This window comes from Phacochoerus africanus, chromosome 8 (assembly GCF_016906955.1).
Source record: "Phacochoerus africanus isolate WHEZ1 chromosome 8, ROS_Pafr_v1, whole genome shotgun sequence".
NCBI lineage: Eukaryota > Metazoa > Chordata > Mammalia > Artiodactyla > Suidae > Phacochoerus > Phacochoerus africanus.
In genome coordinates, this window is record NC_062551.1 from 45,358,399 (window position 1) to 45,375,021 (window position 16,623).

Consider the following 16,623-nt stretch of genomic DNA (forward strand, 5'->3'; position numbering starts at 1 on the left):
ACCGAACCCGCAACCTCATGGTTCCTAGTCGGATTCGTTAACCACTGAGCCACGACGGGAACTCCTCCCTCAGCTGCTTCTTGCTGCCCCTGCAGAGCTTGTGGATGTAGCAGTGGTTGCTGTAGGGCCCATTGTAATCCACATTCCCTTTGCATAATTGTGACTGGGATAGAGCTGCCCAGCCTGCAAATATGTTTTCAGCCCCACTTGCATCTATCCAATGAAATATGGGCAGAAGGGAGCTCTGTAGAAGGTCACTTCTGGGCCACATTTTTTTGTTTTTTGTTTTAATTATAGTTGATTTACAATGTTCTATCAATTTCTGCTGTACAGCAAAATAACCCAGTTATACATATTGGAGCCAAGTTTTTTTCTTCTTTTTGGCTGCACCCACAGCATGGGATTGAACCCATGCCAGAGCAACGACCTGAGCCGAGCTGCAGCACTAACACCAGATCCTTAACCTACTGAGCCACAAGGGAACTCCATGTGCCAATTTTTTTTAAGGAGCTGGTGAACTTTCTCCACCCTCTTTCTTTCCATTTGCCAGGTAGAAGCAGATAATTCTGAGCCCTAGGAGACAACAGAGGCACAGGATTAGCAAATCTACTGTGTGAATCAGCAGATGGAAGATAGCTGCCTAGCAAACAGGACACCTGTGGTGAGAAATTAACTATAGTATGAAGTCACTGAAATTCAGGGCATTGTTTGTTACAGCAGCTGGCATTACACTCACTAATACACTAATCCTTCCTTTCTGGACCCTGGATATCAAGAGAGTTGAGCCCCCCTGTCATTCTGTAAAATGAGCCTCGAATCCCCCCCTTCCCCAACTTCGGTGTTTAGGCTTTCTCAGAGCTGGTCTATGCGGTGGCCCAAAGTCTCTAAGTTTGCTAGTTTAACTTTTAAAGCATATTCCCCTCCATTGTTGGAACAAATATAAACTTTTCCTATGTTCTTATGGAAGACTTCTTCCATGTTAATTGCTGGAAGTCATTCAAGCAGACTCCAAAAGTTGCATTCCATCTTGCAGCACAGTAAGCAGAGCCTCAGGCACAGGGTCTTGTGGCTGCCTGCTGGAGTGAGGTCAACGCTTGTCTGGAAGCTGATTTAGGGAGGTTAGTGTATGTATATGGGGGATGGGAAGGACCCACATCTCCCAGACCCTCTTTTTTGACCACTCTGTATGGAGGTGCATCTGCAGACAGGATCTGTCAGATGAGTCCTTTGTCCTCAGCTCTGACTCATGCACTCATTGCAAAGCTAAGCTCATTTCAGTGAACCCGTGGCTGGACTTGGGTGGTACTAGTTGGCCGGTACTAGTTGAGGATAAGGCGTTATGAACTCCATCCCTTCTTGCTCTAAAACCCCCCTGATTTGGAAGGGGCCTAAGTTTCTTTATAAAGTGACACTTGTTTGGCAGACAGGCTGACTTTAGCGATTTTTTTTTTTTTTTTAACGCACCCTGGGCTGGGGTTGAATCGGCGTTTCAGCTGCCGGCCTATGCCACAGCCACAGCAACGCCAGATCCAAGCCAGGTCTGTGACCTACACCATAGCTCACAGCAACACTGGATACTTAATCCACCGAGCAAGGCCAGGGATCCAACTTGCATCCTCATGGATACTAATGGGGTCCTTAATCCACTGAGCCACAATGGGAACTCCTAACTTTACAGACTTGAGAGTATGTGTGCATGTGTGTGTGTCTGTGTGTGTGCCCATCCCTTGCAGGTGTCTGGTGCAAATCTCTGAATATGTTTCTTGCTTGTATGTGTGGGATTGATGCAGAATACTAACTCAGGTCGTCAGTGTAGGAGCATGGGCTCTGATGCATTCTTGATATGGCCATTGATTAACATTTGTGGCTTCAGGGCTCCAGGCAGTAACATCCCCACAGGCCTTGTTTACTGTAGGGAGTGTACCCAGATGGACATTAATCTCTAATCCCCTGTGACTCAGTTTACGGGACAAAAAGGAACTATGAGACTTATAGGACATTTCCACCCCCTGGGACCTTATTGGACAAGGACTGATAGAGGTACCTAAACAAGGCCAGTGGGAGAAGACCTATCCCTCTGGACCCCACGTTGGTACCCCCACATCTTTAAGGGATAAAAACCCCTATAGGACAATAGAGAAGGGGGGCTCTTCTCCCGCCTCCCAGCAACTCTGGGTGCCATTTGCTTTCCTTTACTTATTTATTTTTTTGTCTTTTTGCCATTTCTTGGGCCGCTCCCGCGGCATATGGGAGGTTCCCAGGCTAGGGGTCGAATCGGAGCTGTAGCCACCAGCCTCCGCCAGAGCCACAGCAACGTGGGATCTGAGCCGCGTCTGCGACCTACACCACAGCTCACGGCAATGCCAAATCCTTAACCCACTGAGCAAGGGCAGGGATGGAACCTGCAACCTCATGGTTCCTAGTCGGATTCGTTAACCACTGCGCCACGAAGGGAACTCCAACCATCTGCTTTCCTTTAATAAAGACTTTGCTTGCTTGCTGCCTGTGTGTTCGCAGAGTTCACTCTTCAACTGCCGTGAACAAGAACCCGGATTCCAGGACCATCTTTCCGACATCAGGAGGGCGGCTCACACATGTGTATAAGAGAGAATCTGCATGCAGAGTGTTTCTGCACACGTGACCTCTCACCTGTCTGCCTGTGAGTCTGCGTGTGTGTTTTCGAACTGTGTCTAAGGGTGCATCCCGGTATTCAAACATGTACGTCCCTGTATTTGAACACGAGGCAAAAGCTGTGTGTTCCACGTGCCTGCTGTCTCCATGTGTGTGTCCCGGTGAGCCTCTGAGTATGAGATGTGCATGTGTGAATATGGATGTGTATTTTTGGGTGGATTCTGTGCGGGGATATGAACCGTTCCCTTCCCTCCAAGGCTCCCTCCGCTCTCAGGCAGTTTAACCTCATTCTTCCTGCTGTGGCTGTTTCCACTGTTTCTGTCCCCTTCTCCAGATGTTGCAATTAAGTAAATGCAGCAATTAAGCGGAGTTCCCAAACAACCGTCCCACCAGGATCCCCTTCCAGGAGCTAATGGGCGATTACAGCTCATGCAGACACACACACAGTACTATTCGGGCACCGCAGGAACCCCCACCCCTCAGATTGTACAAGCTATGGCATGAGGGCACACAAACAGCATACAGGTCCCTTTGCCCACTGCCTTCATTCATACTTATCCTTCATGTCTCAGTATAAAGATCACCTCCTCCAGGAAGCTCTCCTGACTCTGGAGGGAGGGAGCAGAAGGATTGGACTCTGCCTCTGGGGCCCCACACAGCCCTGACCCTGTTCTGCTCTGTGCTTTGTCATCAAAGCCCTTATTATCTGGCCCTGTGCTTCCCCTACCGCACCCTGACCACTATGGTCTGGGCTTCTGTCCTGACAGTCCCAATGGTTTGGCCCAAGCTTCTGCCATCCCAGCCCCAAGCACCTGGGATGTCTAGAGATGTGTCTTTTTCCTTTAGGAATGTGAGCCCAGTGAAGCAGGATTTGATGCTGTCTCGGTCTTTTTTTTTTTTTTTTTTGGCTGCATCCATGTCACATGGAAGTTCCCAGGCCAGGGATAAACCCAAGCTACAGAGCTGCAGTTGCTTGTGTTTGTTTTGTTTTTTTGCTTTTGCTTTTTAGGTCTGCGCCCGTGGCATATGGAAATGCCCAGCCTAGGGGTCAAGTCGGAGCTGCTGCTGCCGGCCTATACCACAGCCCCAGCAAAGCCAGATCCAAGCTGCATCTGTGATCTACACCACAGCTCACGGCAATGCCAGATCCCTGACCCACTGAACGAGGCCAGGGATCAAACCCACATCCTCATGGATACTGGTTGGATTCCTTTCCGCTGTGCCACAACAGGAACTCCCCCGTGCTGCAGTTGTGACCTGCTCTGCAGCAGCGGCAATCCAGATCCTTAACCCACTGTGCCACAAGGGAACTTCCTTGGTCACACTTTTACTGCAGTGTCATCCAGCACACAGCCATGCCCAGAAATCCAAAGTGAATGTTGAACTAGCATCTTTGCCTCTGCCTCTCTCGGTTGCCAAATCCCTCTTTATGTCTCTAAACATGTTGGTTTCTTTGGCACACTCTTGGGGTGCTACAGCCCCTCAAGCCACCAGGTTTCGCTGTAGCTGTGCTAGAAAGTTCCACACACACTGCCGATGTTCCTGGTTTAGCCCGGTAGCTCTCAAAGTGTGGTCCCTGGGCCAGCAGCATTACCATCACCTGGGAAGGTAGACATGCAAGTCAGAAATCCTGGGACTGGGGCCTGGAGATCGATGGTTAACAAGTCCTCAGAGTTCCCATTGTGACTCAGCAGTAATGAACCTGACTAGTATCCATGAGGATGCAGGTTCGATCCCTGGCCACGCTCAGTGGGTTAAGGATCTGGCATTGTCATGAGCTGTGTGTAGATTACAGACAAGGCTTAGACCCCACGTTGCTGTTGCTGTGGCGTAGCCTGGCAGCTGCAGCTCTGATTCAACCCCTAGCCTGGGAACTTCCACATGCTGCAGATGTGGTACTAAAACAACAAAAAAGAAAAAACCCAAGTCCTCCGGGTGATACCGATGCAGCTACAGCATGAGGATCCAGGTCTAGCTCATGCAAAGCATCCCTCTCTGCTTTTCTGCTTCAGCTCGCAGCATCAGTACCGCCCCCTCTCACCAAAGGGACGAGCATTACCAAAGGGGGTGAGATTTGGTGGATAAATTCCCCAGCCTCTCTGAACTTTGCAGCAGAGGAGGAATAGAAGGAATGACACTCCTGATGTGTCCTACAAGCTTCCTAAATGTTCCCCAGCAGAAGTGAGTCCCAGTTGCCCAGAGAGGTAACCTGCTCCCCATCTGTCCCTTCTATTAATTGGGTTCCTCCTCTGCCTCACTCTCCCCCACCCCACCCCCACCGCCCATTTCCTGGGTCCAGTCTCAAAGCAGCCATTTCCACTGAATTCCAATTCCAGTCTGTTTGGAATCGACTCCAGGTATTTTTCTCTATCTCCCCCCGCCCCACATCTGTAGCATCTCTGAAACTTCTCGTCCTTTTTCTGAGTGTCTGAGAAACCAGTATCTGCTGTGCCAAGCCGGGAGCACTGATGAACTTTACTAATGATCAGGAGAGGCGGGCCCGAGAGCGGAGTTAATTTTAGCTACAAGTTTTCAATACGCATAAGTGCAAGGAGCCAAAAGTCTGTTCTGAAACCTTCCGGGGAGCTTGAGATGCCAGGGTGGATGTGTACTCCTGCCTCCGCCCACAACAAGATTGCTTTACTCCTCCACTCAGATGAGGGTTCCCGGGGGGTGGCTTGTGATCAGGTTCCCCCAGGGTAGGGTCATGACCACAAGCCAAAGCTGTGTCCCCTCCAGACCAGGGCTCCCAAAAGACTATGTTCCCCATAGTGCTATAACCAAGTTCTAAGGCCAGGCTTGTAGACCATAGCTCACATCCCTCTTCCTGCCACACCATCTGCCAGGAAACATGTGGGGCCCCCTCCCTCATCCTCCCCCCACTATCCTCCAAGCATCAGCACAGGCAGACACCACTCCTGGTGAGTCATGTGTTAGTACAATTCTAATAGGCTACTCTGTGGGACAGTGGACCTGAGCTAGGAAGAGGGGAAGGCTGTGGACATATTTTCTGGGTCAGCTCGGTCAGCCCCCTGCCTCTGTCCAATTTTTTTTTTTTGTCTTTTTAGGACCGCGCCCACGGCATATGGAAGTTCCCAGGCTAGGGGTCAAATCAGAGCTGCAGCTGCCGGCCTACACCACAGCCAAACAACAGCAAACCTGAGCCGTGTCAGCAATGTACACTGTAGCTCACTGCAGCTCACAGCAACACCAGATCCTTAACCAGATCCTTAACCCAATGAGCAGGGCCAGGGATCGAACCCACATCTTCATGGATACTAGTCGGGTTTGTTACCCCTGAGCCACAGCAGGAACTCCTCTGCCCCAATTCTTATCTTCTTCCTCCATGGGTTATCTGGCCAGTGTGCCTTGAGGTGTAACTCTAATTCCAGAGGGCACAAAGTCTTGGAGGCAAGTTTTCCCCTTACAGCCAGAGCAAGGAGACTTGGGAAGGAGCAAAGGCTCTGCTCTGGCTGCAAGATCAGCCTTGATGATGGGCAAGGTCCAATAAGGAAACTCCATCTGTGGGAAGGGCATCCTGGGAGGTGGTGCTGAGACAGAGGCACAAAAGGAGACAGACCGGGAGGGGGTGCCTCTGGGATGGAGAACCACATTCAAGGCTGTGATTGAGAACTGGTTACACATGTACACACATGTGCCCCAGCTCAGTTTGTCTCTGTCTCTCTCTCCCTGCGACTTTGTCTCTTTGACTTCTTCTACGTCTCTTTGTCTGTCTCTAACTTGTACTGTCTCTTGTCTCTCTTTTTCGTTCCGGGTCACTCCCTGTCTTTGTATTTCCATCTCTCCTTGAATATATCTTTCTATTTCTCTATCTGCCTCTCTCATTCTAATCTCTGTCCCTCAATCTAAGCCTGCCTATTTTTTGTCTCTGTCTTTATCTCTGTCTGTCTGTCTCTCTCAGTCTCTGTATCTCTCTGACTCTCTCTTTATCCAAGGGTTCTGTCTCCCAAGCAAAGCTAGGACGACTCCATAAGAGGTGGGGCCAGGGGCGCGCCTTTGAGAGCGGGGACCTGCCTACACCTTTAAGCGCGGGCGCGCGCGGGGCCTGCGCCTTTAAGCGCGGGTGCGCTCACGGCCCTGGATTCCCGGCGAGGAGGCCGCGGGAGCGCCCGGACCCGGCCCGCCTGCCCGGCCCCCGCCCGGCCCCCGCCCCGGCCCTGGCGGGGGAGGGGTCTCTGAGCGCGGCCCCTCCCCCCTGCGCCCCCGCCTCTGCTGCGGTGCCCCTACACCGCGTGTCTCCGTCTGTCCGTCTGTCTGCGCCGGGCCTCGCCCCACCCCGGCCCCCGGGGCTGCCTGGCCGCCCCCCTACCCACCGCAGCCGCCCCCCTGCCTCTGGGCCAGTCCCCGCTGCAGCCCAGGAAGCAAGTCAGGACGCCGCCGCCTCAGATCCAGGGCCTGTATCGTGAAATCGGGGGCCTGCACCCCGAGATTGGATCCGGAGATCTGGAAACCCGAGCCTGGGAGCCTGATTTGGGGCTGAAACCCCAAGACCTGGAGCCTGAACATCAATATCTGGGGCTGAAATCCCAGCATCAGTCTCTGGGGCTGATTTGGAACCTGAACCCCAAGAATTGGAATATGGACCCCAAGATTTGGAGCTTGAACCTCAAGATTTGGCATCTCAAACCCCAAATCTGGAGCTGAACTCTGAGTTCTGTGCCTGGGACCTTGAAATCTGGGACTGGATTCTCATGCTTATACCCTGGAACCCACTATTTAGAACCTGAACCCTGAGATTTAGGCCTCAGATTCCAAGATCTGAACCCTGGCATTCCACAGGGCCTAAAGCTGAGTTTGGGCCTGAAGTCCTTGCTGCAAACCTGAATGCTGAGATTTGGGGCAAATCTTGACTCAGCACCCCAATATCAACTGAGCACCCCAGTATCAGATTCCAAGACTGGGCCTGAGACTCAGACCTTAAACTCTGCATTTGACTGTTTAGCCTCTCAAGACCGGAGCTGGGACACCCTGACTGAGCAACCCAAACTGGGTTGGACCCTTAGAGGCCCAATATTTGGAGATCTAGGACTCAAAGCGTTAAGGTCTGCAGACACTGTGGCCACAAGTCTGAGCTGAGACACCAACAGACAGTCCCTCTACAGAGGCCTTGGGGACAAGGAAGGCATGACCAGGCACCCCCTCCAGAGCCCTGACCCCTGACCCCCTTGGAGCTTGAGGACTTTGCTCCCTGGGGCAGCTTCCAGCTCAGGTAAGGCTACTGAGAGACCCTCTGGAGGGGAGGGACTTGGGAGGAACTTTGTGGCTGGGGGTGGAGGTGAGGAGGACCAGGTCCCCCTGGGCACCCTTTGGAGTTTCCGCAGGAGGCAGGTGTATCCACTCACAAGGGTCTGCCTCCAACTCCTTCTCTGCCTCGAACACTCCAGACATTTGGCCAGCCGTGCCCCCCCCCTGCCCTCCTCATCCCCAGGGGATGGCATCTCCAGGTCTGTGACCTCCCCACCCTGGCTCACCAGCTTCTTCCTGCCCTCTGTCTTATTTGAGTATCTCCAGCTGCCTCTCCCGTCCACCTTCCACCACATCTCCTCTCACTGACCATCTCCATTCACTTCTCCTCTCTCTGATCTTCTTTGATGCTTCTGTCCACCCCTCTTCTCTTCCGCCACCCCTCCTCTCACTGACCACCTCTGTCTGCCTCTTCGATCTTTGATCATCATCTTCGACGCCCCTGTCCACAGTCCCTCTCTCCAGCCACCTCTGTCTACTGTTTCACTCAGTGACCAGCGTTGGCATCGCTGTCCAAGGTACCTCTCTCTAATCAGCTTTCAGCAGCTCTCTTGACCTGTGACTCTCTCTGACCGGCTTTGACATCTTTCGCTACCACGCTTCTCTCCAGCTGCTTCTCTCCTCTCTGACATCCTTCGTCTGCCTCTCCTCGCTCTCTCACCATTTTACCATTTCTCTTGCCCTCTACCCCCCCCCCACCAACTGCCAGTCTGCAGCCATCTCTGGTCTTTACCGACCGCCTCTCCTGCCCATTGGCACTCTCGGATCCTTCCTGACGTCTCTGGCTGCCTTTCCTCTCTCCAATGACCTCTCTCCACACCCATCGTCCGCGCCAGCTGTCCCATCTCCAGCTGCCTCTGACATGTCTGTCCTCTCCTTCTCCCTTTAATTGCCTCTCTGCCATGTTGGACCATCTCTGATCCTCTCTCCTGGATCTGACCACCCCTGGCCCCTTCCCCTCTCTTTGTCCACTTCTCACCTCGGCCATCTCGAACCACCTCTTTGCTCTGGTCATGTCTGGGTACTTCTAAGCCTTTCCACCATCCTGAGCACCTCTTCTCTCTTTGGCCATCTCTGAGCATGTGTGTTGAACCATGTCAAAAGCTCTTCCCTTCTACCCAGCCTGACCACTGCTCCTGTTCTCTCACTATCTCTGACTGTTTCTCATGCCTCCTTGCCCTCTGACTCTCTTTGTTCATTTCTTTTTTTTTTTTTGTCTTTTTGCTATTTCTAGGGCCACTCCCGTGTGGCATATGGAGGTTCCCAGGCTAGGGGTCCAATCGGAGCTGTAGCCGCCAGCCTACGCCAGAGCCACAGCAACGCGGGATCCGAGCCGCGTCTGCAGCCTACACCACAGCTCACGGCAACGCCGGATCCTTAACCCACTGAGCAAGGGCAGGGACAGAACCTGCAACCTCATGGTTCCTAGTCGGATTCGTTAACCACTGCGCCACGACGGGAACTCCTCTTTGTTCATTTCTGCTTCCTCTGTTCCCCTGCAACACATCTCCTCCTGCTTTTGATCTGTCTGACCACTCCTCTCTCTCTCTCTTTTTTTTTGTCTTTTTGCCTTTTCTGGGGCCACTCCCGTGGCATATGGAGGTTGCCAGGCTAGGGGTCGAATCAGAGCTACAGCTGCTGGCCTATGCCACAGCCACAGCAGTGCCAGATCCAAGCCGCGTCTGCAACCTACACCACAACTCAGGCAACGCCAGATTCTTCACCCACTGAGCGAGGCCAGGGATCAATCCCGCAACCTCATGGTTCCTAGTCGGATTCGCCCACCACTGAGCCACAAGGGGAACTCCTGACCACTCCTCTCTCCGACCGTTTTTGACCAAGTCTTCTGCTCTCAGCCCACTGGGACCTTCTCTTCTGGTCTCGGACCACCCCAATCCCCCCCTGCACCCCTTAGCCTGCCCTAACGCCCCCTTCTTCCCTGCAGGCCGCCCCTGCCCGCGATGGCCGTCCTCCCGCTGCTCCTCTGCCTGCTGCCGCTGGCCCCTGCCTCGTCTCCCCCCCAGCCAGCCACACCCAGCCCGTGTCCCCGCCGCTGCCGCTGCCAGACACAGTCCCTGCCCCTCAGCGTGCTGTGCCCGGGGGCCGGCCTTCTGTTCGTGCCACCCTCGCTGGACCGCCGGGCAGCTGAGCTGCGCCTGGCGGACAACTTCATCGCGGCCGTGCGGCGCCGCGACCTGGCCAACATGACGGGCCTGCTGCACCTGAGCTTGTCTCGCAACACCATCCGCCACGTGGCAGCTGGCGCCTTCGCGGACCTTCGTGCCCTGCGCGCTCTGCACCTGGACGGCAACCGGCTGACCTCGCTGGGCGAGGGCCAGCTGCGCGGCCTGGTCAACTTGCGCCATCTCATCCTGAGCAATAACCAGCTGGCAGCCCTGGCGGCTGGTGCCCTGGACGACTGCGCCGAGACACTCGAGGACCTGGACCTCTCCTACAACAACCTCGAACAGCTGCCCTGGGAGGCTCTGGGCCGCCTGGGCAACGTCAACACCTTGGGCCTCGACCACAACCTGCTGGCTTCCGTCCCCGCCGGCGCCTTCTCCCGCCTGCACAAGCTGGCGCGCCTGGACATGACCTCCAACCGCCTGACCACCATCCCGCCCGACCCACTCTTCTCCCGCCTGCCGCTGCTGGCCAGGCCCCGTGGCTCCCCCGCATCCGCCCTGGTGCTGGCCTTCGGCGGGAACCCCCTGCACTGCAACTGCGAGCTGGTGTGGCTGCGGCGGCTGGCGCGGGAGGACGACCTGGAGGCCTGTGCCTCCCCCCCAGCCCTGGGCGGCCGCTACTTCTGGGCTGTGGGCGAGGAGGAGTTTGTGTGCGAGCCCCCCGTGGTGACGCACCGCTCGCCGCCCCTGGCGGTGCCCGCCGGTCGGCCGGCCGCCCTGCGCTGCCGGGCAGTGGGGGACCCTGAGCCTCGCGTGCGTTGGGTGTCACCCCAGGGCCGGCTGCTGGGTAACTCGAGCCGTGCTCGCGCCTTCCCTAACGGGACGCTGGAGCTGCTGGTCACCGAGCCAGGCGATGGTGGCATCTTCACCTGCATTGCGGCCAACGCAGCTGGCGAGGCCACGGCTGCTGTTGAGCTGACCGTGGGTCCCCCGCCACCCCCCCAACTAGCCAATAGTACCAGCTGTGACCCCCCGCGGGACGGGGATCCCGATACCCTTACCCCGCCCTCTGCCGCCTCTGCCTCCGCATCTGCCAAGGCGGCTGACGCTGGGCCCCCGACCGACCGTGGCGTCCAGGTGACTGAGCATGGGGCCACAGCTGCTCTTGTCCAGTGGCCAGATCAGCGCCCTATCCCAGGCATCCGCATGTACCAGATCCAGTACAACAGCTCGGCTGATGACATCCTCGTCTACAGGTGCAGGGTCCAGGTGGCGGCGGGCCGTTTGGGTTGGGGCGTGTTGTGGAAGGAGGGTTGGAGGAACACGTACTAATACCCCAGTCCAAAGCACAGGAAATGAGGCTGCCACGTTACAAAGGAAGTCAGATGTCAAAGTAAAAAAAAAAAAAAAAAAATCGGGCAGCAGCGGTGCAAAGAAGGCAGCAAAAGTAAAGAGTAATGGGGAGTTCCCACTGTGGCTCAGTGGTAATGAACCTGACTAGTATCCATGAGGACTCTGGTTTGATCCCTGGCCTCGCTCTGTGGATTAAAGGACCTGGTGTTGCCGTGAGCAGATGAGGTTCAGATCCTGCGTTGCTGTGGCTGTGGCGTAGGCCAGCAGCTGTAGCTCCTATTCAAGCCCTAGCCTGGGAACTTCCATATGCTGCACCTGTGGCCCTAAAAACCAAAAAAAAAAAAAAAAAGAGGAATGAATAGCAGACAGAAAAGGATATCAAGCAGCAAGAGCAAAAGGTAATCGGCCAGAAGAGTAAACAGTTAATTAGGGGGTGGGGGGCAAGGTTGAGGAGATATAAACACATTTAAGTAATAGAAACCAGATGACAGGGCTAGATTCAAGCCACGCTGCAGGAAGAAAAAAAGGGATCCATATGCCTCGGGGTGGCCCTAAAAAAAAAAAAGCAAAAGGCAATAAATAAATAAATAAATAAAAGGAAAACGGGGGAGGAGGTTACCTAGAGATGAGGCTTTGGGTTCGTGTGGTGTGACCTGCTCCATTTGTTTGGAGTTCTAACATGTGATACCTCAACTTTGAGTTTTCTAACTGAGATCAAACCTAGTTCAAGCTCCACTGCTGGGTGAACAGGGACTGTCTGCCACTGTTGGGAACTCCCATTGCTCTTCTCTTGTTGCAAACACAAAACCCAGGGCTCACGCACTCCCAGAGGTAGGTTTGTGTAACGTTTGCCCTCAAGCCAGAGAGCCTTTGGAACATCTGCCGTGGCCACATGGGGTCACTAGCGTGGGCTCTGACCCAGGTGCTGCTGACCTGTCTCCCCAAGTCCAGCCTTGCCCGGATGGCTATGAATGGCTCCCTGTTCTCGCTGCCAGACAGGGTCAAGGGTCCCTGAGGCCTGGCTGCAGAAGACTGGGCCTCCTGAGGCCTGGGGTCTGTACCTTGTAAACTTAGTATCTGGATCCCCTTTGCCTCCCCACAAACCTGGGTCTCAAGAGATCATCACTTGGAAGTTCCTGTTGGGGCTCAGTGGGTTAAGGACCCAGCATTGTCTCTGTGAGGATGTGAGTTCGATCCCTGGCCTGGCTCACCAGATTAAGGATCCGGTGTTGCCACAAAGCTATGGCGTAGTTGCAGCTAGCCTGGGAACTTACATAGGCGCCTGTGAAGCCGTAAAATGAAAAAAAAAAAAGGAGGGGGGAGAAATTATCACTTGATTTCCTTTTCAGTCCTGGAAATCCAACGAGCTTTTCCCACACCCTTTCTCAGACAGCAAAATGCAGTAGAATCCACGGAGGGCCCACACCTGAAAATCACACAAGTCCTGCCCACCCTGCCTGGCAGGGGGTGACAGATGCTCTCCAAGATAGTCACCTTCCCAGAGACAGTCACAGGGTTCCCTCATTAAAGCAGTCTAGGAATAAAACAGTGATTATAAAAACAAGCTATGTCTCCAGGGTGCTCTGCTGCTAAAGGAAATACAGTGGAATTGGCTACTGAGGGTAAAAGGAAAATGGGAAAGATAAGCATAGATAGAAACCAGGCCACAGAGATAGAGGGGAATCAGGAGACAGAGCTGGGAAGAAAAAAGGCAACAGGGAGGGAAAGACATCAGCAGTGATGACTGAGGCACATCAGTTTAATGAAAACGGAGTCAGAGGACGGGGCCCACCGGCCAGCAGGCTGTGGGTGCCATAATAATAATACGCCAGCGGGGCCAGGGGGACGTTCGTTGACAGGTTGGAAGGAAATCAAGATTCAACGCTTTGGGGGAATCAGGCAGTTAGATGAGACTTCTAACTTTACACTAGAGGAAAGTCGGGCAGCTGGAAAAAGGAAATCAGGCACCGGCTGGAGGAAAGTCGGGGGAACAGAGGGAAATTAGGTGAGGGTCTCGAGGGAGACTTGGAGGTGGGATTAGAGGGAAATGGGTGAGGGCCTAGGAGGAAATGGGCATCGGGTTAGAGAGATACCAGCCAGAAAAGAAAACTAGGCACTGAGCTGGAGCAATGTCTGGCAGCAGGGCTGGAGGGAGCCCAGTGGTGGGCTGGTGGGAAAGTGGGTGATAGACTGCAGGGGAAACTAGGATGGGGGAGCGGAATGCAATCAGGCCGTGGAGTGGAGCAACACTGGGCAGCCTGGAGGGAATTTGGGCTGCAGACTGGTGGGAAATTGGGTGGCAGCACAGGACGGGAATCAGGCTGCTGGGTATGAGGGGAAACAGCACTGGGAGTTCCCATTGTGCCTCAGTGGGTTACGAAGCTGACTAGTATCCATGAGGAGGTGGGTTCCGTCCCTGGCCTCGCTCAGTGGGTTAAGGATCCGGCATTGCCGTGAGCTGCGGTGTAGGTCGCAGGTGCAGCTAGGATCCCAAGTTGCTGTAGCTGTGGTGTAGGCCAGCAGCTGTAGCTCTGATTCAAGCCCTAGCCTGGGAACTCCCATATGCCACAGCTACTGCCCTAAAAAGCAAAAAAAGAGAAAAGAAAAGAAGCAGCGAGAGTTCCCATCGTGGTGCAGTGGAAACGAATCCAACTAGGAACCATGAGGTTTCGGGTTCAATCCCTGGCCTCGCTCAGTGGGTGAAGGATCTGGCGTTGCCATGAGCTGTGGTCTAGGTCACAGATGCGGCTCCGATCTGGCGTTGCTTGGGCTCTGGCGTGAACTGGCAGCAACAGTTCTGGTTAAACCCTTAGCCTGGGAGCCTCCATATGCTGCGGGTGCGGCCCTAAAAAGACAAAAGACAAAAAAAAAGAAAAGAAACAGCCCTCAGGAGACAGACAGGTTCCAGCGGGAAACCAGGTGGCAGAGGGGAAGTGGGCGGCGGCACTGGAGGGAATTGGGGCACTGAGGCCAGAGGGAGGTCAGATGGGCATTTGAGCAGCAGCAATGGGGCAGTGAGAGGGTGGGTGCAGGTAAAATTGGCTAAGAAGACGGAGGGATGCTGGGCAGCTGATACGTGTCAGACCAAAGGGAAATCGGTAGTGGTTGCAAGGAACTCCCGACTGGAGCGTGCAGGGTGGGTGCTGGGCAGCCAGAGACCTGACCCCCACCTGCCTGTCCCTCCAGGATGATCCCGGCCGACAGCAGCTCCTTCCTGTTGACAGACCTCGCATCGGGCCGTACTTACGATCTGTGCGTGCTGGCCGTGTACGAGGACAGTGCCACGGGACTGACAGCCACCCGGCCCGTGGGCTGCAACCGCTTCTCCACCGAGCCGGCGCTGCGGCCCTGCGGGGCCCCACACGCGCCCTTCCTGGGAGGCACCATGATCATTGCACTGGGTGGCGTCATCGTGGCCTCGGTGCTGGTCTTCATCTTCGTGCTGCTCATGCGCTACAAGGTGCACGGCGGCCAACCCCCCGGCAAGGCCAAGGCCCCGGCGCCCGTCAGCAGCGTTTGCTCCCAGACCAACGGCGCCCTGGGCCCCACGCCGGCCCCGCCTGCCCCTGAGCCTGCCGCACCCAGGGCCCACACCGTGGTCCAGCTGGACTGTGAGCCCTGGGGGCCCAGCCACGAACCCACGGGACCCTAGCCTTGCACCCACCTCTCGGCCCTTCCGGCCCCAGGGGCGGCAGGACCCAGACTCCCTGTGGGACCTGGCCTGAGACTCACCAAATTGCTCACGGTTTTTAAAACTCTGACGGGGAGGGTGACGGGGACACCGGGGCACAACAAGAAAGTCCTATTTTTCTAAGCTTGGGCCTGGGCCCTTGCCCTTGTCTCTGTCTGTTGGGACTGGGGGATCGTTCAGGAGTCTGGAGCTGGGATGCCCCCTCCGGGGAGAGGAACACCCTCTGCCCCCCGCCGCCAGTTCTGTCTGAGGTCCCTGGATGAGGCTGAGGATGGTTATTTAGTCAGTGAACAGACATTCTTTGAATGTCCTCTCTGGCCTGCCCTGTGCTGAGTGGTGCCAAAGGGACCCAGGCGGCCCCGAGCCCTGCCCCTCAGACAGTGGTAACTCGTGGTGATGAGGGAAGCCTAGGAGATTGTAGGAGCCCAGAAGAGGTGCCCAACTCAGCCCAGGGTGTGGTTGGGGGGGGCTTCCCGAGGGAGAAATGTGATCTGGAGGAGATAATTGGGCAGAGAGCAGAGGGAAAGGTGTTTTTGGCAGAGGGAAGCACACGTGGGGGCTTAGGAAGTGCCAGCCACAGGGCGGGGGGTGAGCAGGGGTCAGGACCCCAGGCCATGGAGCTCAGACACTGGCCTGATCGTCTCAGGGAGCTACAGAGGAGCCTGTGCAAAGGAGGGGCAGGGTGAGCTTCGGGCTTGAGGAAGATCCTTCTAGTCATCCTGAGGAATGTGGACTAGAGGAGGAGACGGGCTGGGAGCCCCGGGGAAACCAGGGCAGGGACTTTGCATGGGCGCAAACAGGGCTGGACCAGGGCAAGCCTGGGGGAAGCTGAGTGGGGGAGTTCCCGTTGTGGCTCGGCAGGCTAAGAACCTGACTAATATCCATGAGAATGTGGGTTCCATCCCTGGCCTTGCCTAGTGGGTTAAGGATGCAGCTGTGGCACAGGCTGGTGGCTGCAGCTCTGATTCGACACCTGGCCTGGAAACTTCCGTATGCTGCAGGTGCAGCCCTAAAAAAAGAAAAAATATATTAGCAAAAGAAGCTGAGTGGATGGGCTATGGAGCTGAAGGGCTGTGGGGGAGGGAGGTGTCCAGGGTAAGGCCCAGGCCTCTGGCCGGGGGACGGACAGTGGAGCTGTCCTAATGCAAGACCAGGGAGGAGGGGCAGGTTTAGGGAAGATTCTGAGTCCACCGTGGGACATGGTGGATATGGGGGGGCCCAGAGGATGGAAAGGCCACCAAGGGTGACAGCCAGGAGGCCTCAGGACCCCTGGTCTGAGTCTAGAGCTGGGGACAGAAATGGGGTTCCGACGGCTGTGATGGGGAGCTGAGGCCATCGGACTCTATATTTAAGGGACGGACAAAGAAAAACCTAGACCACAAACAAAGGCTAGGAGTTCCCTAGTGGCCTAGCAGTTAAGGATCTGGCATCGTCACTGCTGTGGCTCAGGTCATTGCTGTGGCACAGGTTCAATGCCTGGCCTGGGAACTTCTGTGTGCCGCGGGCTCAGCCAAAAGACAACAACCCAAAGACTAAACGAGAGCAGCAGGTGGAGGA

General features: G+C 55.3%; 1 protein-coding gene across 1 annotated transcript; it reads left to right on the forward strand.

Moving 5' to 3' along the window:
- The first annotated feature begins 6,842 nt into the window (after nt 1–6,842).
- LRFN3 (leucine rich repeat and fibronectin type III domain containing 3) lies at nt 6,843–15,197 on the forward strand. The gene is made up of 3 exons (XM_047792817.1): nt 6,843–7,861; nt 9,842–11,278; nt 14,562–15,197. Exons 2-3 carry the CDS (start codon nt 9,858–9,860, stop codon nt 15,025–15,027), a joined length of 1,887 nt encoding a protein of 628 aa, XP_047648773.1. The 5' UTR covers nt 6,843–7,861; nt 9,842–9,857; the 3' UTR covers nt 15,028–15,197.
- The last annotated feature ends 1,426 nt before the right edge of the window (nt 15,198–16,623 follow it).

Bases quoted from the DNA above. Each gene is read 5' to 3' on its own strand.
- LRFN3 (XM_047792817.1), top strand. From the start codon at position 9,858: ATGGCCGTCCTCCCGCTGCTCCTCTGCCTGCTGCCGCTGGCCCCTGCC. The intron at 11,279-14,561 runs GTGCAGGGTCCA...CTGTCCCTCCAG, and splicing joins GATGACATCCTCGTCTACAG to GATGATCCCGGCCGACAGCA.